This window comes from Anomaloglossus baeobatrachus, chromosome 6 (genome assembly GCF_048569485.1).
Source record: "Anomaloglossus baeobatrachus isolate aAnoBae1 chromosome 6, aAnoBae1.hap1, whole genome shotgun sequence".
NCBI classification, from domain to species: domain Eukaryota; kingdom Metazoa; phylum Chordata; class Amphibia; order Anura; family Aromobatidae; genus Anomaloglossus; species Anomaloglossus baeobatrachus.
Genome location: NC_134358.1, coordinates 434357506 through 434377946, shown reverse-complemented (window position 1 = coordinate 434377946; position 20441 = coordinate 434357506). Strand labels below are relative to the sequence as shown.

Sequence of the window (20441 nt, the reverse complement as noted above, 5' to 3'; positions counted from 1 at the left end):
ACCTGCTGTGGTAGCGCGGGCACGCCTTTCTTGGAGAAGGAGTGACGACTGGCCATCAGCTCTTGGGGCACTGCAATGGGCATAAGGTCTCGAAAATCCTCGGTCTCAAAAGGGTGTAAAGGCAGCCTTTCTGTTGCCAACAAGTTGCAGATGATGAAACTCAACCTCTTAGGCATGTCATGCCCTTCGAAAATCATGTAAAACACAGCGAGGGAACTTCAAACACAGTCTCCCTCATTGCCACTAATTGGGCCACACACACCCCACTTGACTGGCATCAGGTGACCCCCCTTTTGAAAAAGAAAAAGATGCTTTGAACGAAGCACTCTCAAAAATACGTGTGCCTTTCCCGTCCCCTGGATGACCCAGGGGAAGAAAAGTCCTCTGAGAGCCATGACTTGTTCATCTTGGTTCTTTTTTCAAAAGCGAGGGGACTCCAACTACAGTCTCCTTCGTTTCCACTAATTGGGCCACACACACCCCACTTGACTGGCATCACTTGATCCCCCTTTTCAAAATGAAAAAGATGCTTTGCATGAAGCACTCTCAAAAATACGCGTGCCTTTCCCGTCCCCTGGATGACCCAGGGGAAGAAAAGTCCTCTGAGAGCCATGACTTGTTCATCTTGGTTCTTTTAGAAACACAGCGAGGGGACTCCAACCACAGTCTCCCTCGTTGCCACTAATTGGGCCACACACACCCCACTTGACTGGCATCAGTAGACCCCCCTTTTGAAAAAGAAAAAGATGCTTTGAATGAAGCACTCTCAAAAATACGCGTGCCTTTCCCGTCCCCTGGATGACCCAGGGGAAGAAAAGTCCTCTGAGAGCCATGACTTGTTCATCTTGGTTCTTTTTTCAAAAGCTAGGTGACTCCAACCACAGTCTCCCTCGTTTCCACTAATTGGGCCACACACACCCCACTTGACTGGCATCACTTGACCCCCCTTTTCAAAATGAAAAAGATGCTTTGCATGAAGCACTCTCAAAAATACGCGTGCCTTTCGCCTCCCCTGGCTGACCCAGGGGAAGAAAAGTCCTCTGAGAGCCATGTCCACATTGTCAGTGGACAGACACGTGTGCTTATCTGCCAGCAGACCCCCAGCAGCACTGAAGACAGGCTCCGAGAGAACGCTGGCTGCAGGACACGACAAGATCCCCAAGGCGTACGTGGCAAGCTCAGGCAATTTATCCAGATTGGAAGCCTAAAATGAGCAGGGCTCAAGTTGCACAGTAATGGCATCGATGTTTCCTTGCATATACTCATATATCTGTGTCTCCTCCTCTTTTTCCTTGTCCAGCTGTTTTGTTTTCGCATGAGTATATGTCCTTGTCACTTTCCCATGTGTTTGTGTTGTGTTGTGAGTTGTTTGTCACCTTTTGGACACCTTTGAGGGTGTTTTCTAGGTGTTTTTATGTGTTTGTGATTGCCTGCCATAGTTTCCTATGCAGTTCGAGTACGGTTCGTCGAACGTTCGACGAACCGAACTCGAACGGGACCTCCGTTCAGCGAACCAACCTCGAGCCGAACCACGACCGGTTCGCTCATCTCTAATCATAACGCACACTCCCGAAATCGCACATACCGGTAAAATTGCGAGCGCACACACTCACCACATCCAGTAATACCATGTGCTTCTTGCCATGTGATCATCCCACAGGTCCTGGAAGCTTAAGGAACAGTGCACAGTGTCGCAGATATTTACGCCGCCAAGAAGCAAGTGATATCGCTGGATGTGTGGATGCGATCTGTATTGTGATTATGTGTGTGTTCTCATGTGTGTGTATGTGATCTACTACAGTATGTGGCTGCTACTGCACGTGTGTGGGAAGAGCGGTGACGTCACTGATAGCGCCGCATGCCAGAATAGGTAGACAGACGCAACTGCCAAGTATGTATGTAGATGTGTCACTGTTGCAAAAAGGTAAAAACTCACCAAATACTCAACGTGTGCACGAGGCCTTATAATAAAAAGCTAATGGAATTAAATGTGACAAATTTATCAAGAGACAAATCTCTAAATAAATTAGTTTTACCTGGGGTGACAAGTGCACCACAAACCAAAATATATGCCAGCTATGAGTTGGCAATATCTCTACTATAATTTACACTGGGTTCTGGTGTAAATTATAAAAATCTGTCAAGCTGAAGGTGGCCGTGGTAATCTCAATAAGCTCCCACCATTTATTAGAAATTTGGAAGTGTGGGGAATCTTTATTCAAATAAACTATTTTTCCTGTGTGTGTGTGTGTGTTTTTTATTTTTTAACTGTACACTTCCTAGGTTAGGCATCTATCAGACACCCCCATTCCTATCTATTACTAACCCCTGTGCTTGATTCCAACTGTCAGTTAACAGCAGACATCAATCCCAAAAGTATTACCCAGATTGCCACCGCACCAGGGCAATCGGAAAGAGCCAAGCAAGGCACCAGAATTTGCACATCTAATGGATGTGCCACTTTTGGGGTGGCTGCAGGTTGCTATTTTTAGGCTGGGAAGGGCCAAATAACCATGAGTCTTTCTGGCCTGTTAATACTAGCCTCCAGCTGTCTGATTTACCTTGGCAGGTTATCAAAAATAGGTAGGACGCCATGCCGTTTTTTAATTATTTAAATAAATAATGTAACAAAAACAATGTGGGGGTCCTCTCTATTTTGGATAACCAGCCAAGGTAAAGCACACAGCTGAGGGCTACAAAGCACAGTTGTCTGCTTTATCTGTGCTGGTTATCAAAAATAGGGGGGACTCCACATCTCTGTTTTATTATTTATTTATTAGCAGTGTACATGTATCTTTCCCATGCTGAAAAGCTTGTTGATTAGCTATGCTGCAGCCTTTCAACAAACTTTATTAGCATATGAGCATTACCCAAACTCTGACACTGACTTTTAAAAAACCAGGTGTCCAGTGCAAATCCCAAATTTCACAGTTTGGATTCACTCATCCCTAATTACTACACCATGAATGGTGCAGAGAAACTTTGTCTAATGTTTATCTTATCTTTATTTTTCATGCAGATGAATTAAGAAGCCAAGAAAAATATTTGACCCCTTATGAACTATTTACCCCCAAGTAGCAGCTAAGTTTTCCTTCACCCAGGGAAAACAATCAGTTTGCTTTTCTAGTCCCAAATCTAAATACTCCGCCCAAGGTCATGTGTCTTGTTTTTGTTTAGCTATACTCTAGAATGAAAAGGCTGAATAGTTATTTGCATTTTGTATTATACTTAATAATGTATCAAATTATAATTTACTTCCAGGGACCAAAAGGAAATAAAGGCAAAAGTGAACAATCCGTATGTATTATTTAAATTATTTTCTCAGGTTATACTTTGCTTATTTGAGATAGAAAGACAACAAAAAAAGAAAAGTATTTGTGGGGGCAGGGATGGCAATGACACTTTCATATAAAACCTAGGTTTAAAGTCCAACTTGGCTATATTGTAGTCAAAAACTAAACAGTTTAGACTACCTATGACAGGTAATAATAATAACTAAAATTGGACAAAATGACCCATATGATCCTTATGCAAATTAAAAATACTAAAGAGTACCTAAAATTTTACAATAATCTACAAATTATTAGCCAATAATCCAACATACAGTACCATGAATATCATACTACATAGTTATACAAATCTACAAACTTTATTAATATAGAAAAAAAAATACACTGCCCAGTACCCCAACCTAAGTTTCACATATGGCTTTGTCAGGGGGTACTGGGTCAGTGCCCTCCACCATGTTTTATAGTAAGCACTCACCAATAGGCATCGGTAATGGTGGCTTATTGTGCCAATAAAATCATTGTTACAATAATCTTAGTACAATAATACAGCAATTGTTACATAATGATTAATACATTCTTTGTATATTTATTTTTTTACATTGTGTTATATTGTGCTCATGTGGGACCAAATTGCCATAATATTTTTTTAGTTAGCCATTTTTGATAGTATCTTTTGGCATTTGTTTGTGATTTTTTTCTGTATCGATAAAGTTTGTAAATGTTTATGAATATAGAGTCTAATTACCCACAATAGGTCCCTGTTCCCAAGCTATGACCTAGTCTGTATTCAGACATGATCAGCACAATCACCTGAAATAACTGAGGACCATACAAAATCTCATTGTGGAGGAAGAGGGAATATACGGTACCATTACCAACCTACCCACCAGTCCAAAACCATGTCCAACAAGGAATTCTATAAAAGGCTTGTTTCCACTGGCGTATAGTCTCTCGTGTGAGAGAATCAGCCCGATTATGTAAATCTGATCAGAGTATGAACCAAGTGTCTTGGTACAGATCTCTTGTATGCGATAATTGTATCACAGGTGCAAAGAAGACGGAGAACTTAATTTCTGCATCTTCTCCATTGTCTTTTTGGTGCATATTGGATTGCACTTGGATGACATATGAGTGCAGTCTGGTGATTGCCAAGCACCCATGGACTTGTATGGGTGTGTGTCATATGATTATCAGAAGCACTAGCAGCAAGCTGTAATTTTTTTCTCATGCCGAATCGGCAAGAGACATAAAGCGCAAGTCGGCACTGACCCATAGTGTAACATTGGTCCGAGGGCTATCAGATAATACATCGGATATCACTCAGCTGTGTTATACACTCATGTGTGCAAACTCTAAAGAAGCAATCAGCTTTCTTGGATTACGTTAGCTTAAGGCCTCCTTCCACATCCGTATAAAACACGTACGTGAAAAAGCATACTGGTGTCAGTCAGTGTTTTGGATCAGTGTGACAACAGTGTGTCAGTTTTTACCATCACAGAGAAGCGCAAATAGGGTCTTAGGCTATGTGCGCACTGGGAAATGGAATTTTCTTGAGAAAATTCCGCATGCTCTCAAAGATTACGCACCCGTGGTAAAAAACCGCGGGAAACTGCACCCGAAAACCGCATGCGGTTTGCCGCGGTTTGCTGCGGTTTTACCGCGGTACTGTTCGCGGTATTGCCGCGGTTTTGCCGCGTGCGGGTTGGGATGTGCTTTATTGCATTCAATGCAATAAAGCACATTGAAGAAGAAAAAAAAAAAAAGTCATTTAATCCTGAGATAGTAGATAGATAGACAGAAGAATAGATAGAGGGATAGATAGATAGATAGAGGGATAGATAGAGGACAGATCGCTGCATTTCCCACGGTTGGCAGTGAGTTCACATTACCGGCCGTGGGAAATGACCGGTAATTACCTCTGCTGTCTGCTGCATTCATTCAGCGCTGTGTCTGTGACAGTCGCGGCTGGATGTAAGCAGCGCCGGAGCGGTGGATTACGCCGGAGCTTTGGTGCGGGAGGGGTTAATAAAATGGTGAACGAGGCTTGTTTGTTTTATTTAAAATAAAGGATTTTTCGGTCACGCCGGTGCTGCCGCATAATGCATGCGACAGTGCCGGGGCAGCTGCGGCTGATATTCTCGGCTGCGGGAGGGGGAGTGAGGCGGGGGACATTAACCCTGCCCCTCTCCCTCCCAAGCCTGAGAATACCGGGCCGCCGCTGTGTGCTTACCTCGGCTGGAAGGTAAATATACAGCGGAGCCCACGTTCTTTGTTTTCTATATTTCCGTTTTCTTTCTATGTGTATTCTATGTGTCTGTGTCTATGTGTTCTATGTCTGTGATGTGTTCTGTGTCTGTGATGTGTTTGTGTTTACTCTCTGCTCCGCTTCCTCTTCCTGTAATGACATCACTTCCCTGCAAACCGCAGACAAGCGATGTACATTACCGGAGGTAAACTGCGAAATACCGCAGGGAATAACACAGGAAAACGCAGTGAACCGCACAGAATTTGCTGCCTGCATTATTCCCTGCGGGATTTCATGATTAACATTGGAGTCAATGGAGTGAAATCCCGCAGCGATGTGCGGAAAAGAAGTGACATGCACTTGTTTTTGCTGCGGGATTCCCGCAGCAAAACATGCAGCTGTCAAATTCCGCCTAGTGTGCACAGGATTTTTTTTCTCCATAGGATTTGCTGGTGATTCACTGCAGAGATGTTATGAACATTTTCTGCAGCGAAACATGCAGCAAATCCGCGGAAAATCCGCGGCAAAATCCGGTAAGTGCGCACATAGCCTTACCCAGGTGGACAACAAAGGGTGAAACACTGTAGAGGCTCACTTTGTTAGGTTGTGAAGAGTCACAACCACGTGCAAGCATATAAAACACGGCTACTGCAGCCCCATGTGGCTGTAGACTGTAAAATTGTGATACAAAGAGCTAATGCCGCCCTGCCGTGACAAACAGGGCAATCTATGTCTCAGTGGTGATTTATTAGGGTACTTTCACACTTGTGTTAATTACCTTCAGTCACAATCCGCCCTTTTGGAAAACAGCGGAATCCGTTAACGGATTCCGTTGTTTCCCATAGACTTGTATGGATGACGGATTGTACCAAAAGTACCTGCATTGATTCCGCTGGCCGATGCTGCAATGCTTCCGCCGGGCAGAAGTAACGCAGCATGTAACGTTTTTGAGCAGCGGAATCCTCTATTTTTCACTGCGCATGCTCATCTTTTTTTTTTTTTTTAATCACAGAAACTTTATTTTGTCTCTTGGTGGCCGAACGTTCAGCTGAGCGCCCGGCCGCCGGCATGTGAGAGCGATCAGCTGAGCGCCCGGCAGCCGGCTTTTAAGAGCGATCAGCTGAGCGCCCGGCCGCCGGGTGATCAGCTGATCGTTCACAATAGTCTGCTGCCGGTAAAACTGTAAAGAAGAAAAAAAAAAGCTTTCCGTTATTTTGTACGATCCGTTGCATCCGGTGTGCTATTATATGCAACGCATCCGTTGCATCCGTCACACAACGCAATGAAATGGATGCCGTTCAACGCAAGGTGAAACTAGCCTTAGAGGTCACAATCATTTGATCAGATGTGATTGTGGCCCAGTGAAGGAGATGGAATCCCAAAAACCATTGTCCAATAAATCACCACTGAGACATCCCTGGATTGTCCTGTTTTTCATGGCAGTGCGGCATTAACCCTTTTTATCACAACTCTGCAGTCTATTATCATTATTCATCAAAGATGGCTAAATAAATAATTAAATTACAAAGCTTCTCCTATACTTTGCAAAGTTAAACACGTATGTCATCTGTGTTCTTTACATGGTTTTCACTCACACATTGAGTTGTATTGACCAATGTCCTCTGTGCTGCTGGGAAAAAAATTGATATGTTTATGTGTGTTTTCACACATGGCCCATGTAAAAACACAGACATGATGACTAGCACCAAAGGTTAAAATAGGTATGTGTGGTATCTGTGAAAAAAAACGATACCACACATACTGGAAAATTGGACATGTGAAGAAGGCCTAACAGATTAAGCATTTGGTTCACATGTACACCACCTCCAATATTTTCCAGCCGCCGGCTATAGTGACTATAGAATCCATCCATCTAAAGTGACTATAGATGCAGTAGATACTGTACATAGTCACTGTAGATGGATGAATTAGATAAAATATTTAGTGTGAATCCATGAAACAAAAAATTGCATACTGTGCTGTGGCTCCAATTAAAGGGAAACTGTCAGCAGATTTTGCTAATTAATCTGAGAACAGCATAATGTAGGGGCAGAGACCTTGATTCCAGCGATGTGTCACATGCTCATCAGTTGGCTGTAGTTTCAATACAAACAGTGTTTTATCGGCAGAAGATCATTAGAGGACTTGGGGTCATGTGCCGGGTAGTCAGTCTAATCCACGTAACCTGGCCAACACTACTGATTGGCAGCTTGCTGACAATGTACAGTGTACACAGGAAGCTGCTAATCAGTGATGTGGCTAGGGTTACACACCTCAGCATTCTGTCTACTGTTACATCTATAGCAGAGAAAAAAGGACTGCATCAAAACTACACGAAGGAGGGAGTCCGGTAAGTGACACATCAGGCTCTCTGCTCCTACATCATAGTCCTCATATTGCATAGAAAAAACCTGCTGACAAATTCCCTTTAAAATTGGAGGCATGTAGAGGTACAGTATGGGCTCCTAGTCTATGTGTACCATATTACAAGTCCTTACAACAGAGTTTTATAATACAGCCATGTGCATTGAGGCTTTAAGGGTTATCCCCATACTGATCGATAGTGCTTGTAAGTATAAGTGATTTAGTAATTTACTATGTATTAAAATGTTCTCCCTTTCCCCTGGTATTGACAATTTTTTCTATTTTTTTTTTACTCCAATCAATTTTTATTGTAGGAAGTTACATTACAAAAAAAAAAAGGAGAGATTCAGGTATCATTGGCAATAATACACAAAGAAAACAACGCTGTAACATGTGGTAGTGTCACCTTTGATTATGATTCACATTTCCTGTCACACCACCACCAATCATGTCTGATGCAAGTTGCAACTTTTTTAGGTTAATCAATACCCAATACGTATAGAATCAACCTACCAATTTACTCTTTAATCCTCAAAATGAGGGATCCAAACAACCAGAACCAGAGAGTAAGAAAGGAAGATAAGAAAAGGGAGGGGAGAGAGAGGTGGGGGAGAGGGGGAGAACCATGGATGGTTGCAAGGAGGCAACCAGGGAGGGGGAGGGGGGAGGGAGGGAATTGGATGGCGTTTTGGGGTAGCCCGAGCAGTAACAACAACAGAGATTTAAACACCTTGACTATTGACATGTGGTATGGGTGAACACCCTACGTTACACACACTTTGAGCCTATTTGACCCGTTTTTAATTATCAACAGTTTGCCCTGGAAACAGATGCCTGACAGGGGATGCATATACAGAGTTTAACCACGTGTCCCAAATCTGAAGTATTTTGTTTTTGGCGCGGATGGAGTGAGCCAGACAGAACTCGTATTGGCATTGGAGATTAATTCGGTTATATAGTTCAACTAATGTAGGCGTCTTTGGGGATTTCCAGTGCAAACTTATGCAATATCTGGCAGCTACTAGAATGTGAACTAATAAACCCCTGGATTCCCAAGAGAACTCCTCTATACCCACGTTTAGCACTGCCAGAGCCGGATTCGGATTAATACGATTGCCTGTCAGCTCACCCATCAGGCCAAACACCTCCAACCAGAACGAGAAAACCTTGGGACAAGCCCACCAGCAGTGACCAAGAGTACCCCTTTGGAGGCAGCCCTTCCAACAATGTGGCGAATAATTTGGGAGGAACTGTGCTAAGTTGGCTGGGGACCGATACCATCGCAGGTGTACTTTTTTCAGTTGCTCCAGATGATTTATACACTTGGAATATTTTTGGATATTTGCTGATGCCGAGTGCCAGTTTGAAGGTGAGGTAGAGACACTCAACTCCACGTCCCATTTATTCATATAAGGAGATTTTTGCTCTTCGGGGGGGTTATTGAGCCATTTGTATGTCGAGGAGATACCTTTGGATTTAATTATCTTTTTAAATACCAAAGCTTTTGTTGTAGGTAACAGAGGCTTTGACTTTGGAGGAAATTTAGAGGCCAGAAAATGACTAATTTGGATGTGTTGATAGAAACAGCCCTTTAAAGAGGGGTGTTCCCGTACTATTTCATTAAAGGGGTTAACACCCAAATCAGAGTATAGATCCGCCAGCACTGTAATGCCCGATCCCTCCCACCTGGCCAGATTCAAAAAGGGGATTTGAGATTCCAACGACTTGAGGGAAATCTCTGAAAGAGGAATCTGAATCTTATGAATCAAGTCATTTCGCCAGACCTCCAGGGAGGCTGACATGGTGGGAACACACGGGGAGAACCGTGAACGGCTCAAATATTCTGCTTCCATCATTCTTCTGACCGAGCCCTGGCGGGACAGGAAATTTTCAATCTGAGCCCATCTATGTGAATTACCTGGACGCCACCATTCCTTTAGTGATTCAATTAGTAAGGCTTTATAATATGCCGTTATGTTTGGGGTGCCCAATCCCCCTAAGTCATATGGGGGGTATAACACTTTACCTGCGACCCTAGCCCTTTTATTACCCCAGACAAATTTGTTAGTCAACGATTGAAGTTTCATCAGGGTTTTGTGAGAAATTTTGATGGGAAGGCATCTGAGCACATACAATATTTTGGGTAAGAAAACCATTTTAAAGGACTATATCCTGGCCATCCAGGACAATGATATTTTTTCATATCTTCCCAATTCCTTTTCTAAATTTTGGATCAGAGGTTCCAAATTTTCTTTAATTAACATCTGCGATGGTGTCAGCTTAATACCCAAATAAGGTATCCCCCTGTCGCACCATTTGAATTGAAAGGCCCCCTCCAGCGCACTCCTGGCCTCCGCCGGTACATTAAACGGCAGTATCAAAGACTTTGCCGCATTAAGCTTATAATACGACACTTTAGAAAAGTTTGATAATGTGTTCACCACTGCTGGAATCGACACTGCAAGGTTAGAACAGGAAATTATCACATCGTCTGCGTATAAACCAAGTTTATGTTCAAATTCCCCAACTCTTATACCAGAAATGGCTATGTTTTTTCGTATAGCTTCCGCCAGAGGTTCTACCACTAAAGCAAAAATAGCGGGAGACAATGGACACCCCTGGCGGGTGCCATTACTTATTTGAAATTTAGATGACAGAAACCCCGATGCCAACACTGACGCATTTGGGTAAGAGTAGAGGGCTAGAATAAATGACTTGATGTTCCCCAAGAACCCGAATTTTGTTAGAACTCTCTCCAGGTATCCCCAGTGCACCCTGTCAAAGGCTTTTTCAGCATCAAGAGACAGGAATGCACTGGGTTCACCCGATATCTCCACCAGTCCAATCAAGTCAAGCATCCGTCTGGTGCCATCCTTAGATTGCCTCCCTGTCACAAACCCAACTTGATCTGGAGCCACTAAGGTCGGGATCACTTTGTGAAGTCTATCTGCCACTAGTTTGGCATAAATTTTAACATCACAATTTAGGAGTGAAATGGGCCTAAAATTACCCGGGGTGTCTGCAGGTTTCCCTGGCTTGGGTAGCGTGATAATTATCGCTTCTAAGTTGTCTGGAGAAATTGACCCTTTATTTTGCCAAAAATTGAAGGTTTTTGACATAAAGGGGGACAGAGTGGATGTAAATTGTTTGTAATATTCGTATGGCAGCCCATCGGGGCCCGGGGCAGAGTTAGACTTAGTCATTTTGATGGCACCTAGGATTTCATGTGTAGTAAAGGGAAGATTAAGTTCCTCTAATTGCTCATCTGAGACCCGGGGAAGATCCAGGGTGTCTAGGAAACCCTGTATATCCACTTGAGTCGGCTGTGACGTATTGGAATCATATTTTAGATTATACAGGGCCTCATAGTATTTCGCAAATGCTTCTGCTATTTCAATGGGATGTCTAGTGATTGTTCCGTTCGGGTCCCTCGGGAATTCTATTTTAGATTGGATCTCACGTTTTTTCGTCCTTCTTGCCAATAAGGACCCCGCTCTATCCCCCATAGCATAAAATGTCGATCTATTTTTTTTAAGATTATGTTCGTATTTTTGCAGGAGTAGGGATCTTAGTTGGAATCTATGGGTTACAATTTCTTTAGTCAAGTTAGGGGATGCTTTGGCTTTATTCAGGGATTCAAGGTGATGAATACGGGTTAATATATATTTAATATCTGCGTCTTTTTTCCGTTTTTGGATGGAGGCTATTTTTATGAGCTGCCCTCTGACTACGGCTTTATGAGCAGCCCACAGGGTCTCGTCAGAAATTTCCCCATTATTATTAAGTTTAAAATATTCTGTTAACACTGACTCTACTTCATCATGTACCTTCTGCCTACCAAGCAAGCTGGTATTCAGTCTCCACCTAGGGGAATTTTGAACATTAAAGCTACCCTGAACAGACAAAGAGATCGGCGCATGATCTGTCCAAGTAATTAAACCAATATCAGCTGCCACACAATTACTTATAGATTTGCTGTCGACCAAAAAAAAAATCAATTCTACTGTATGAGCGGTGCCTGGAAGAGAAGAACGTATAGTCTCTTTCTGATGCGTGCAAATATCTCCAGATGTCATGAAAATGGAATTCATTGATGAGATGCTTAAGTTCCTTAGCATGTGGGATGCTGGTGTTGGAGCAATCCATGGAGCGTATTACAGGTATATTAAAGTCTCCACAGATGATTTCCGCCCCTGTGGCAGTATCTTTGAATGCTTGGAAAAATTTCCTAGCAAAGTTCAATTGTGATGAATTTGGGGAGTAGACCGTTGCCAAGGTATAAGGGACGCTGTTGATATAACAAGACAAAATAATATATCTTCCATCCGCTCCATAACTGACATTTATCAATTTAAAGGCCACTGAGTTCTTTATTAAAATGGCCACTCCTCCTCTTTTTTTTGAGTCATTAGCAAAAAAGGTGTGTTGGAAGCTTGGATGAAGTAGCCGTTTATTATCTGTGGAAAGAAGGTGGGTCTCCTGAATGCACGCTATATCACAGTTAGATGCCTTGACCTCTCTCCACATCATTGACCTTTTTGCTGGGGAGTTGAGTCCGTTCACATTAATAGACAATATCTTAATTCTCATATTGGAGCCGCAGGGGGGGTTGAATTCCCAGGAACGCCATCAGGGATGAGAGGGGCTAGACCAGCAAGGAATTGAGAGAAATTTCCAGAAAAAATTAAGGAACATTTGTGAGAAGAGGAACAAAAACAAAAAAATTCCAACAACACCGGTTTGCCCCGAGTAGGGTGCCCGGTGTATAACCGCTCGCCATAGGCGAGAACATCAGGGGGGCTACGTGACATCCCGTGTCACAGGAGCAGGGACAGCAGGTGCCATAAGCAGGAAGGAGTCCCAGCTAAGCTACTGACCATTCAGGGTTAATCCTGTCTGGAGGGCCTCTATGATTCTCCTGCCCACCAGGGTTTGGTGGGTGGGCTATTCCCCAGTCATCCAGAAATTTGCCCAGCTGAGCAGGAGTATGACATATGTGAGTGCCTCCATCTTTGAAAATTATCATCTTCACCGGAAACCCCCACTTGTACTTGATGTCTTGATCTCTAAGGAGTTTAGAAAGGTGGGCAAATTCTCTTCTTTTATTAAGAGTTGCAGCAGAAAGATCTGGGAAGATTTTTAGTCCCATGAAAGTGTCTGGCAGGGCTGGATTTCCCCTCAGTGTGTGAAGCACAGCTTCTTTTGTTTTATAGAAATGAAGTCTAGCCAGGACATCTTTAGGCAGAGCTGGATCTATGCCTTTGGCTTTAGGGACTCTATGAATCCTGTCCACTATCAGGTCTCTGGTGTCCCATCCAGGGAGTATAAGCTGCAGAAACTTGTGGAAGTATTCCTGGAGGTCTTTATCTGCTACTGATGAGGGAATCCCTCTGATTTTTAGGTTATTTCTTCGGGATCTGTCCTCTATATCACTGATTTTAAGTTTTAGTGCCTCCACCTCCTTTTCCAAAGCTGTGTTAGCATCTATCAGATTGTTATGTGATGTTGCAAATTCAGCCATCTTAGTTTCTACATGCTCTGTGCGAACCCCTAGAGACCTGATCTCTTCCTTCAGCTCTCTTACTATTTCTCTGAGATCAGCCTGCAAGGAAGCCCTCAGCGTTTTCAGCAGAGCTTGCATTGTTTCCTCTGTCAGTGGAATGGCTGTGCAGCCTCTTAAACAGCCTGTTTCTCCCTGTGAGGAGTGGGAAGAAGCTGAGTGTGAAGCCATCTTGCTTGGTGAGCAGAGATCCCTATCCAGGGGGTAGAAGTCTGTCAGTTTGGCTGGAGTGCCAGTCTTTTTAGGTCTCCCCTTAGGCATAGCTGGGGGCTGGGGTTACTCACACCTCCTGTAGCTGGTAATCCTGTTATCTGTGAGCTGATAAGAGCCGGTTTATCCTGCTTCAGCACAGAGCTCTCCTTCAAGCAGCCGTCGCCATCAGCGTGCAGGCCACGCCCGACAATTTTTTCTATTGAGCTTGTAAGCACTGCACTGAAATTGACCATGATTGCTGGAGCACACTGTCAGCTCCTAGTCCCAGCCATCTTCAGTGCTATTATGCTCCTCAGATGCTAAAGAGGCAAAGATGTCTCTTACAGCAGGATCGTAGAGCGCACATATCAAGCCAACACTGTAGCTTGTCTAAAGTGTTAATCAAACAGGCGCCACACCCCCTTTACCCCCGTAGTGCGCTTCTGAACAAACAGGATGGGACCAATCCTTTAATGTGAACTCATCATATTAACCATAAAGTCTAAAATCTATATACTTTACTCAGTAAATAAATACCATTTCTTGTGTTTTTCTACAGCAATGTGAACTTATTAACTTTATACGGGAGACATGTCGTAAGTATGACTATATTGCATAATTACTTTAATATTGTTGTTATATATCAAGCTGCTTATAAAAGTTGATTTAGTTGACAATTTGATTCACTCCCAGCAATATTAGTTCAGGCTGAAGCCTATCATGGTAAGTCAATGTGGTTTTCAAATCCGATCTGTCACTAGATTTTACAGTACAAATTACATACCTGATTAGATACAGCTCTTACACTTCACGAGGGTGGTGTACTTACTTTGAAAAAACAAGGCAGGATAACCGTATAAACTGTTTTTATTTTTAGTTTTGAAAATTATATTTTTACTTTAGAGTCCAACTTGGGCATTTTAGCTCAACTAACCCCTTCTATTTTTTTTTTCCTTGCACCTTATTTTTTTTCCCCTCTTCTTCTACAAAGAGCCACTATTTTTGCCCATATAACAGGGGTAAAATGGGGGTGCGTCTTACAATATGGTTTATCGGGGCGGTGGTGGTGGAGCGGGGTCATAGAAGGCAGGGTTGGCAATACTGAGGGTGTCACTCCAGTGTCACGGCGGGCGCCTGATCTGACTGCAGGCTCCATTAAATCCCCCATGGTTGACACGATGAACTTCAAGAAAATGGCTGCAGAGGCAGCGCATGCGCACATTGATGCAATAGACTTCAAGAAAATGGCCGTGGAGGCCTTTCTACGCACACGCCGACTCCACAGCCATTTTCTTGAAGTCCATTGTGTCATCCGTGGGCAATTCAATGGAGCTCAGTCTTCTGTCCTTGACTGTCAGCGCTCAGTCTTCCTCTGGAACAGTTCACCGATCTTCTCAACTTGGGTCACGGATCTTCTTTTCAGATCAGGTCACCAATCTTCCTCTTAGCTCAAGTATACTTCAGGCCTTCTCTGAGATCTGACCGCTCCAGGACCCTTCTGTGGCGATGGTGGCTGTAAGCTCACTTTGCGATCACATAACATTCTTGTTACAGGCTCTAGCACCAACTCTGTCCCTTATCAGCCAGGCCTATATATTTAGTAACTGCGACACAACTGTCACCTGTCCCGGTTTCTTTTCTAAACTCTTCACTCGATGAAACACAGTCTCCACTCTTAGTTCCTACTTACAGGCTTTCTCTTCTCTGCTCTTATCACTTTCGGACAGCAGATGCCGATGTTTACTTGCAATGACTTCTTCATCCCCTTACATTCTTCCTCTCTTTAAACTCATGAGTCCTTAGGGAAGAAGAGTTACTCTGCACCTTGAGTCTCTTTAGCAGCAGGCCCAGTGACAACAGTATTTGTGCACATCCCTGTGTCTTTTGCACTATACATTGCCAGAGGAAATCATTTTGTGCGTACCTCGTGGCTGGGACATCAATACTGGCACACTCTGTACTTCGAGACTCCTCTTGAGTTGTCTTGACAGGAGTATTTGAGACCTCAAGTACCTCATGCAGAAGTTCAACCTCTGACACTCCTTTTTGGGAATCAATGACTTCCTCCACCAGGCTATCGAACCACACCTCACCATCAGGCCTCAGACCTCTGGTCTCTTCAGGCTCACAGCAGTCCTGAAAATGGGGTGACACCCTTGTACATGGTACCGCCTTTAGCTGTAGCAGCACACCCTCTAAAACACCTGACCGTGGATTAGGTGTGAGTCCTACTCTGCCTATTCTCTGTAGTCTCCATTATTATCAACTTCTGTGGCACACACCAGCACCACCCTAGTCGTGTGCAGACACCAGTGTCATGCTCATGTTTTCATGCTGGCAAATGATGCCATCTCACTCCCTCCTCGGTGTTCTGTACCTCGGCTTGGCCTTTCATTGGGTGAGATTCTCCTTGGCCCACCATCCCAGTTCTTCCAGGTCTCCACATGTACTCTATGGTCACTCTGCAAGAGGCGGACTTTCTTTTTCGACTTCACCCTACAGGGGTGGGAATTCCTCACCATGGACCAACTCCTCCTGGTGTGACACTACCTCCAGTAGGCATAGCCTTTGGAGAGCTGGCGAATCTTCAGGCTATTTCTCTCCTTTGATGTCCATGATAGGTGGGGCCTTTCTTTTGTCCTGCCCCACTATCCACCAGGAACTGCCTTATTTCTTTCAGTGATTTCAGACAGCAGGAGAAAAGCAGGTTTAAATACCACGCCAAACCACAGGAGTCCAGATGAAGTAAGTAAATCTCTTTTCTTTATTTTCACAGGTCTACGCGTTTCAAGGACATATCCATCCTCTTCCTCAGGACAAAGTGCAGAGAATACTATCAGAGAATTAGTATTCTCTGCATTTTGTCCTGAGGAAGAGGATGGATAGGTCCTTGAAACGCGTAGACCTGTGAAAATAAAGAAAAGAGATTTACTAACTTCATCTGGACTCCTGTGGTTTGGCGCGGTATTTAAACCTGCTTTTCTCCTGCTGTCTGAAATCACTCCTTTTTGTGGGACCGCTGCCTTCCACGCTACTTTCATGCTGTCAAAGAGGTTATGACTGGCACAACCGCATCAGGTGAGTGTTCCTGCCAAACATTCACCTCCCATTGTCATACCAGGTAAGACCCTATTTGCGCCTTATCTTCCCACAGTTTTTCTCGCTTTATTTCTTTCAGGGCATTCATTCCCAAAGTCAAAATGTATCCACTTCTGGTGGGGTCTTTCACCATCATGATCCCTTTCTTTCCTAAATTCTTTCCACAGACACACGTCTTCATGGTCTTTGGTGCTTGACAGTCAGCACTTGGTCTTCCTCTGGGACAGGTCAACGATCTTTCTCTCAACTTAGGTCATGGATTTTCCTTTCAGCTCAAGTAATTGATCTTCCTCTTAGCTTAGGTATAGCTTAGGCATTATCCAGGTTCTAAGGGGTACTTTGCACACTACGACATCGCAGCTGCGATGTCGGTGGGGTCAAATCGAAAGTGACGAACATCCGGCGTCGCTGTCGAGATCGCAGTATGTGAATCTTTTTACATACGATTAACGAGCGCAAAAGCGTCGTTATCATATGATCGGTATAGGGTCCGACATTTCAATAATTTCGCAGCAGCGACAGGTACAATGTTGTTCCTCGTTCCTGCGGCAGCGCACATCGCTGTGTGTGACACCGCAGGAGCGAGGAACATCTCCTTACCTGCGTCCCGGCTGCAATGCGGAAGGAAGGAGGTGGGCAGGATGTTTACGTCCCGTTCATCTCCGCTCCTCCGCTCCTATTGGCCGCCTGCCGTGTGACGTCGCTGTGACGCCGCACGACCCGCCCCCTTAGGAAGGAGGCGGGTTGCCGGCCAGAGCGACGTCGCAGGGCAGGTAAGTGCGTGTGACGCTGCCGTAGCGATAATGTTCGCTACGGCAGCAATCACAAGATATTGCTGCTGCGACGGGGGCGGGGACTATCGCTCTCGGCATCGCAGCATTGGCTTGCGATGTCATAGTGTGCAAAGTACCCCTAAGTGTAACAGGACCCCTCTGAAGTGATGATGGCTATAAGCCCATTTTGTGACCACATGACTTTGCTGTCACAGGCTTCGACACCAACGCCACCCCTCCTCTGCCTGACCTGGTTATTTAGTATCTGCGACACAACTCTCACCTGACACATCTTCTCTAAACTCTTCCCTTGATGAAGCACAGACTCCACTCTTAGTTCCTGCATACAGGCTTTCTCTTCTCTGCTGTTATTACGTTCATCCAGCAGACGGCGATGTTTAATTGCATTGACTTTTGCATTCCCTTACACACACAATACTATCTCTAGTGATCTGATTTATATAGGTGATATAAATTATCCACAAAAGGCAAAACATTAAAGATTTATTAGTTCAATTTTAGATAGCATTTATGTTTCAGGGGCCAATAACATTGGTCACTCCTCAAACTTGACTCCCCTTAAAAAGGGAACCCTGCATGATTCCTTATCTCCTAAAATAAAGGCTGTAGTTTTGTTATCCAAAATAGTAGTCCAATACATATTGTAGGATTTTGTTCAGCCTGGCCACAATGTTTCCCTATAGAGAGAAAAGTAAAATATCAATGATAAAAATCTGCAAGATGGTGGGTCATCAAGGGTCTCCTATGACTTTATCTCCATGAGGCAAAGCTCACATGACCTGCCAAGTTTCATCCAGAAGACTCAGATGATTTTTTTTTTATCAATTTTTTAAAATTTACAGTTTTTAAAAAAGTACCAAAACCAAATACAGTTTCCTTTGTTAAAGGATTGCAATTTAACCATAACAATCAGATTTTACACAGTTGCTTTGTATAGAATCCGTTTTTATCTTGGGTACCACAAACCAAATGTTCTATATGGAAGAAATTAGTGCATTCTGCTATTTTCTATTTTTTCTTTTTTAAACATGCAAATTTAGTCTGTGAAAAAAAATACTCATCTACATTTTTTCATTGAATAAAATTGGTCTGAGTACAACCCGTTTTCTCAGGGACAGCACTTGGACTAAAAACACAGTCGTGTTATTTTGGCGTTACGGAACCATTATAGTTGCATGTCACAACAAGCCACATTACCACAGACACCACCATAGAGCGCTAACTTTAGACTATCGTATACATATGGATAATAACTGCGCTATTACAGAATAATTGTACAATAAATTCTAATGCAAACCTGCTCTGTAATACTGATACCATTGTCTGTCTCCCTTTACAGCATGTTGTCAAGGTAAGATTAATTTTTATTTCTTACTGTTTTTATTTTCTGATCTAAGATTTTTTTTTTTTATCCGTTTTCATTGTATAATTATAAGGTAGCCATTTTGCATGACCTTCTGTAAACAGCATTTAGAGATATAATTTACAGCGCCCACATGAACCATAGGATTCAATAGACTAAATATCGTCATGTACTTTGATGGGAGCATTTTCCAGGCATGCTCTGTGATGTGCATAGAGATCATTGCGCAGAGAGTGGGATGAGGAGAGCTGTGATCATCTGATGTGATACTGTGTTATCTATATCTATATAGATCTATATCTGTTATCTATATCTATATCTCTAATTACATTAGAATTAATATCAGACATGTTAAAAACAGTAGACTGCTGAATATTGCAGGTACATTAGTAACATTAGTTAAGTAATTCAAATGCTGGTAAAGATAGAGGATAATACATATCTATAATGTATGAAGGTAAACTCCTTGTCCCATTCTTGTAAATGATCTGACTACACTGAACTATCGAAGGCATTTACATGTAAGATGTTAGATGGTGGTTAAAGCTTCCCTGCCGTCACAATGCACGTTTCGTTGAACTTCCACAGAAGATGTGTGTTGGGGAACTAAAAGCCCACTATTTAAGGTATAATCCTCCGATCATATGCATCGAATTGGGGGGCAGTGTAAGTTACATGACCCAGGTGGGCGGTTTATATAAAACTCATTGCATAGGTGAAGGACCAGAGTGTAAACAGAGTCAAGTGAGTAATGGCAAGTTAGATGGTGAGCAGGACCTATCTAGGACATAATAACGTGTATGAGGTGGTTACGCAGAACCCATTAATACAGACATACAGCCTCCATAATATGTAAAGAGCATGAAGTAAGTAATACCAGTTTTGGATGTCAGTTCTCGATGGTCATGTGTAAAGATGAGTGAACCTGAAATTTAAAGTTCAAACTGAACACAGATTTTATAAAAAAAATCAGTGTTTGAGTTCACAAGCTTTACGTATGCAAACCACTCTAGCGAGCGACTGTGTGCTTGGGTATACTCAGTGCTCAGCCCAGTACGAGCCGCTTGCAGTGTTTAAAATGACTCATACTGGGATAAAAACAGTGTTATTGGATGTAGTGTGGCTACATAGCCACTCCCTCCTGAGGAAGTTCAACGTGTGTTGAGATGGCAGGGAAGCTGTAACCACTATCTAACATCTTGCATGTAAGTACCTTCAATAGTTCAGTGTAGTCAGATAATATACAAGTTGGGGACAAGGATTTTACCCTCATATATTATAGATACTGTAGTGTTATTGTGCTGCCCCCGTGCCAGCAGCCGTCGCTGCTCGGATCCGGGCCTTCATGGGTGGTGGCTCGAGGGTCTCTGGACCCGGGGGTCTCGCGGACACTCCAAATAAATGGGGGGACATATATTTACGGGCTGGGCAGTATTAAGTTTCTGACGCCACCCACGGTGTGTGGTGAGGTGGGACACCACCGTTGCTATTACGGGGCACCCGGGGGAGATGCTGTGCAGCAAGTTGTTAACCC

General features: G+C 43.4%; 1 protein-coding gene across 1 annotated transcript in view; it reads left to right on the top strand.

Moving 5' to 3' along the window:
- Nucleotides 1–20441, top strand: part of LOC142243953 (collagen alpha-6(VI) chain-like) — a 229864-nt gene that overhangs the window by 152928 nt on the left and 56495 nt on the right. The window contains exons 28-30 of the mRNA XM_075316146.1: nucleotides 3262–3297; nucleotides 14211–14247; nucleotides 18884–18895. Of these exons, the coding sequence (XP_075172261.1) occupies nucleotides 3262–3297; nucleotides 14211–14247; nucleotides 18884–18895 (85 nt within the window). The remainder of the gene's footprint in view (nucleotides 1–3261; nucleotides 3298–14210; nucleotides 14248–18883; nucleotides 18896–20441) is intronic.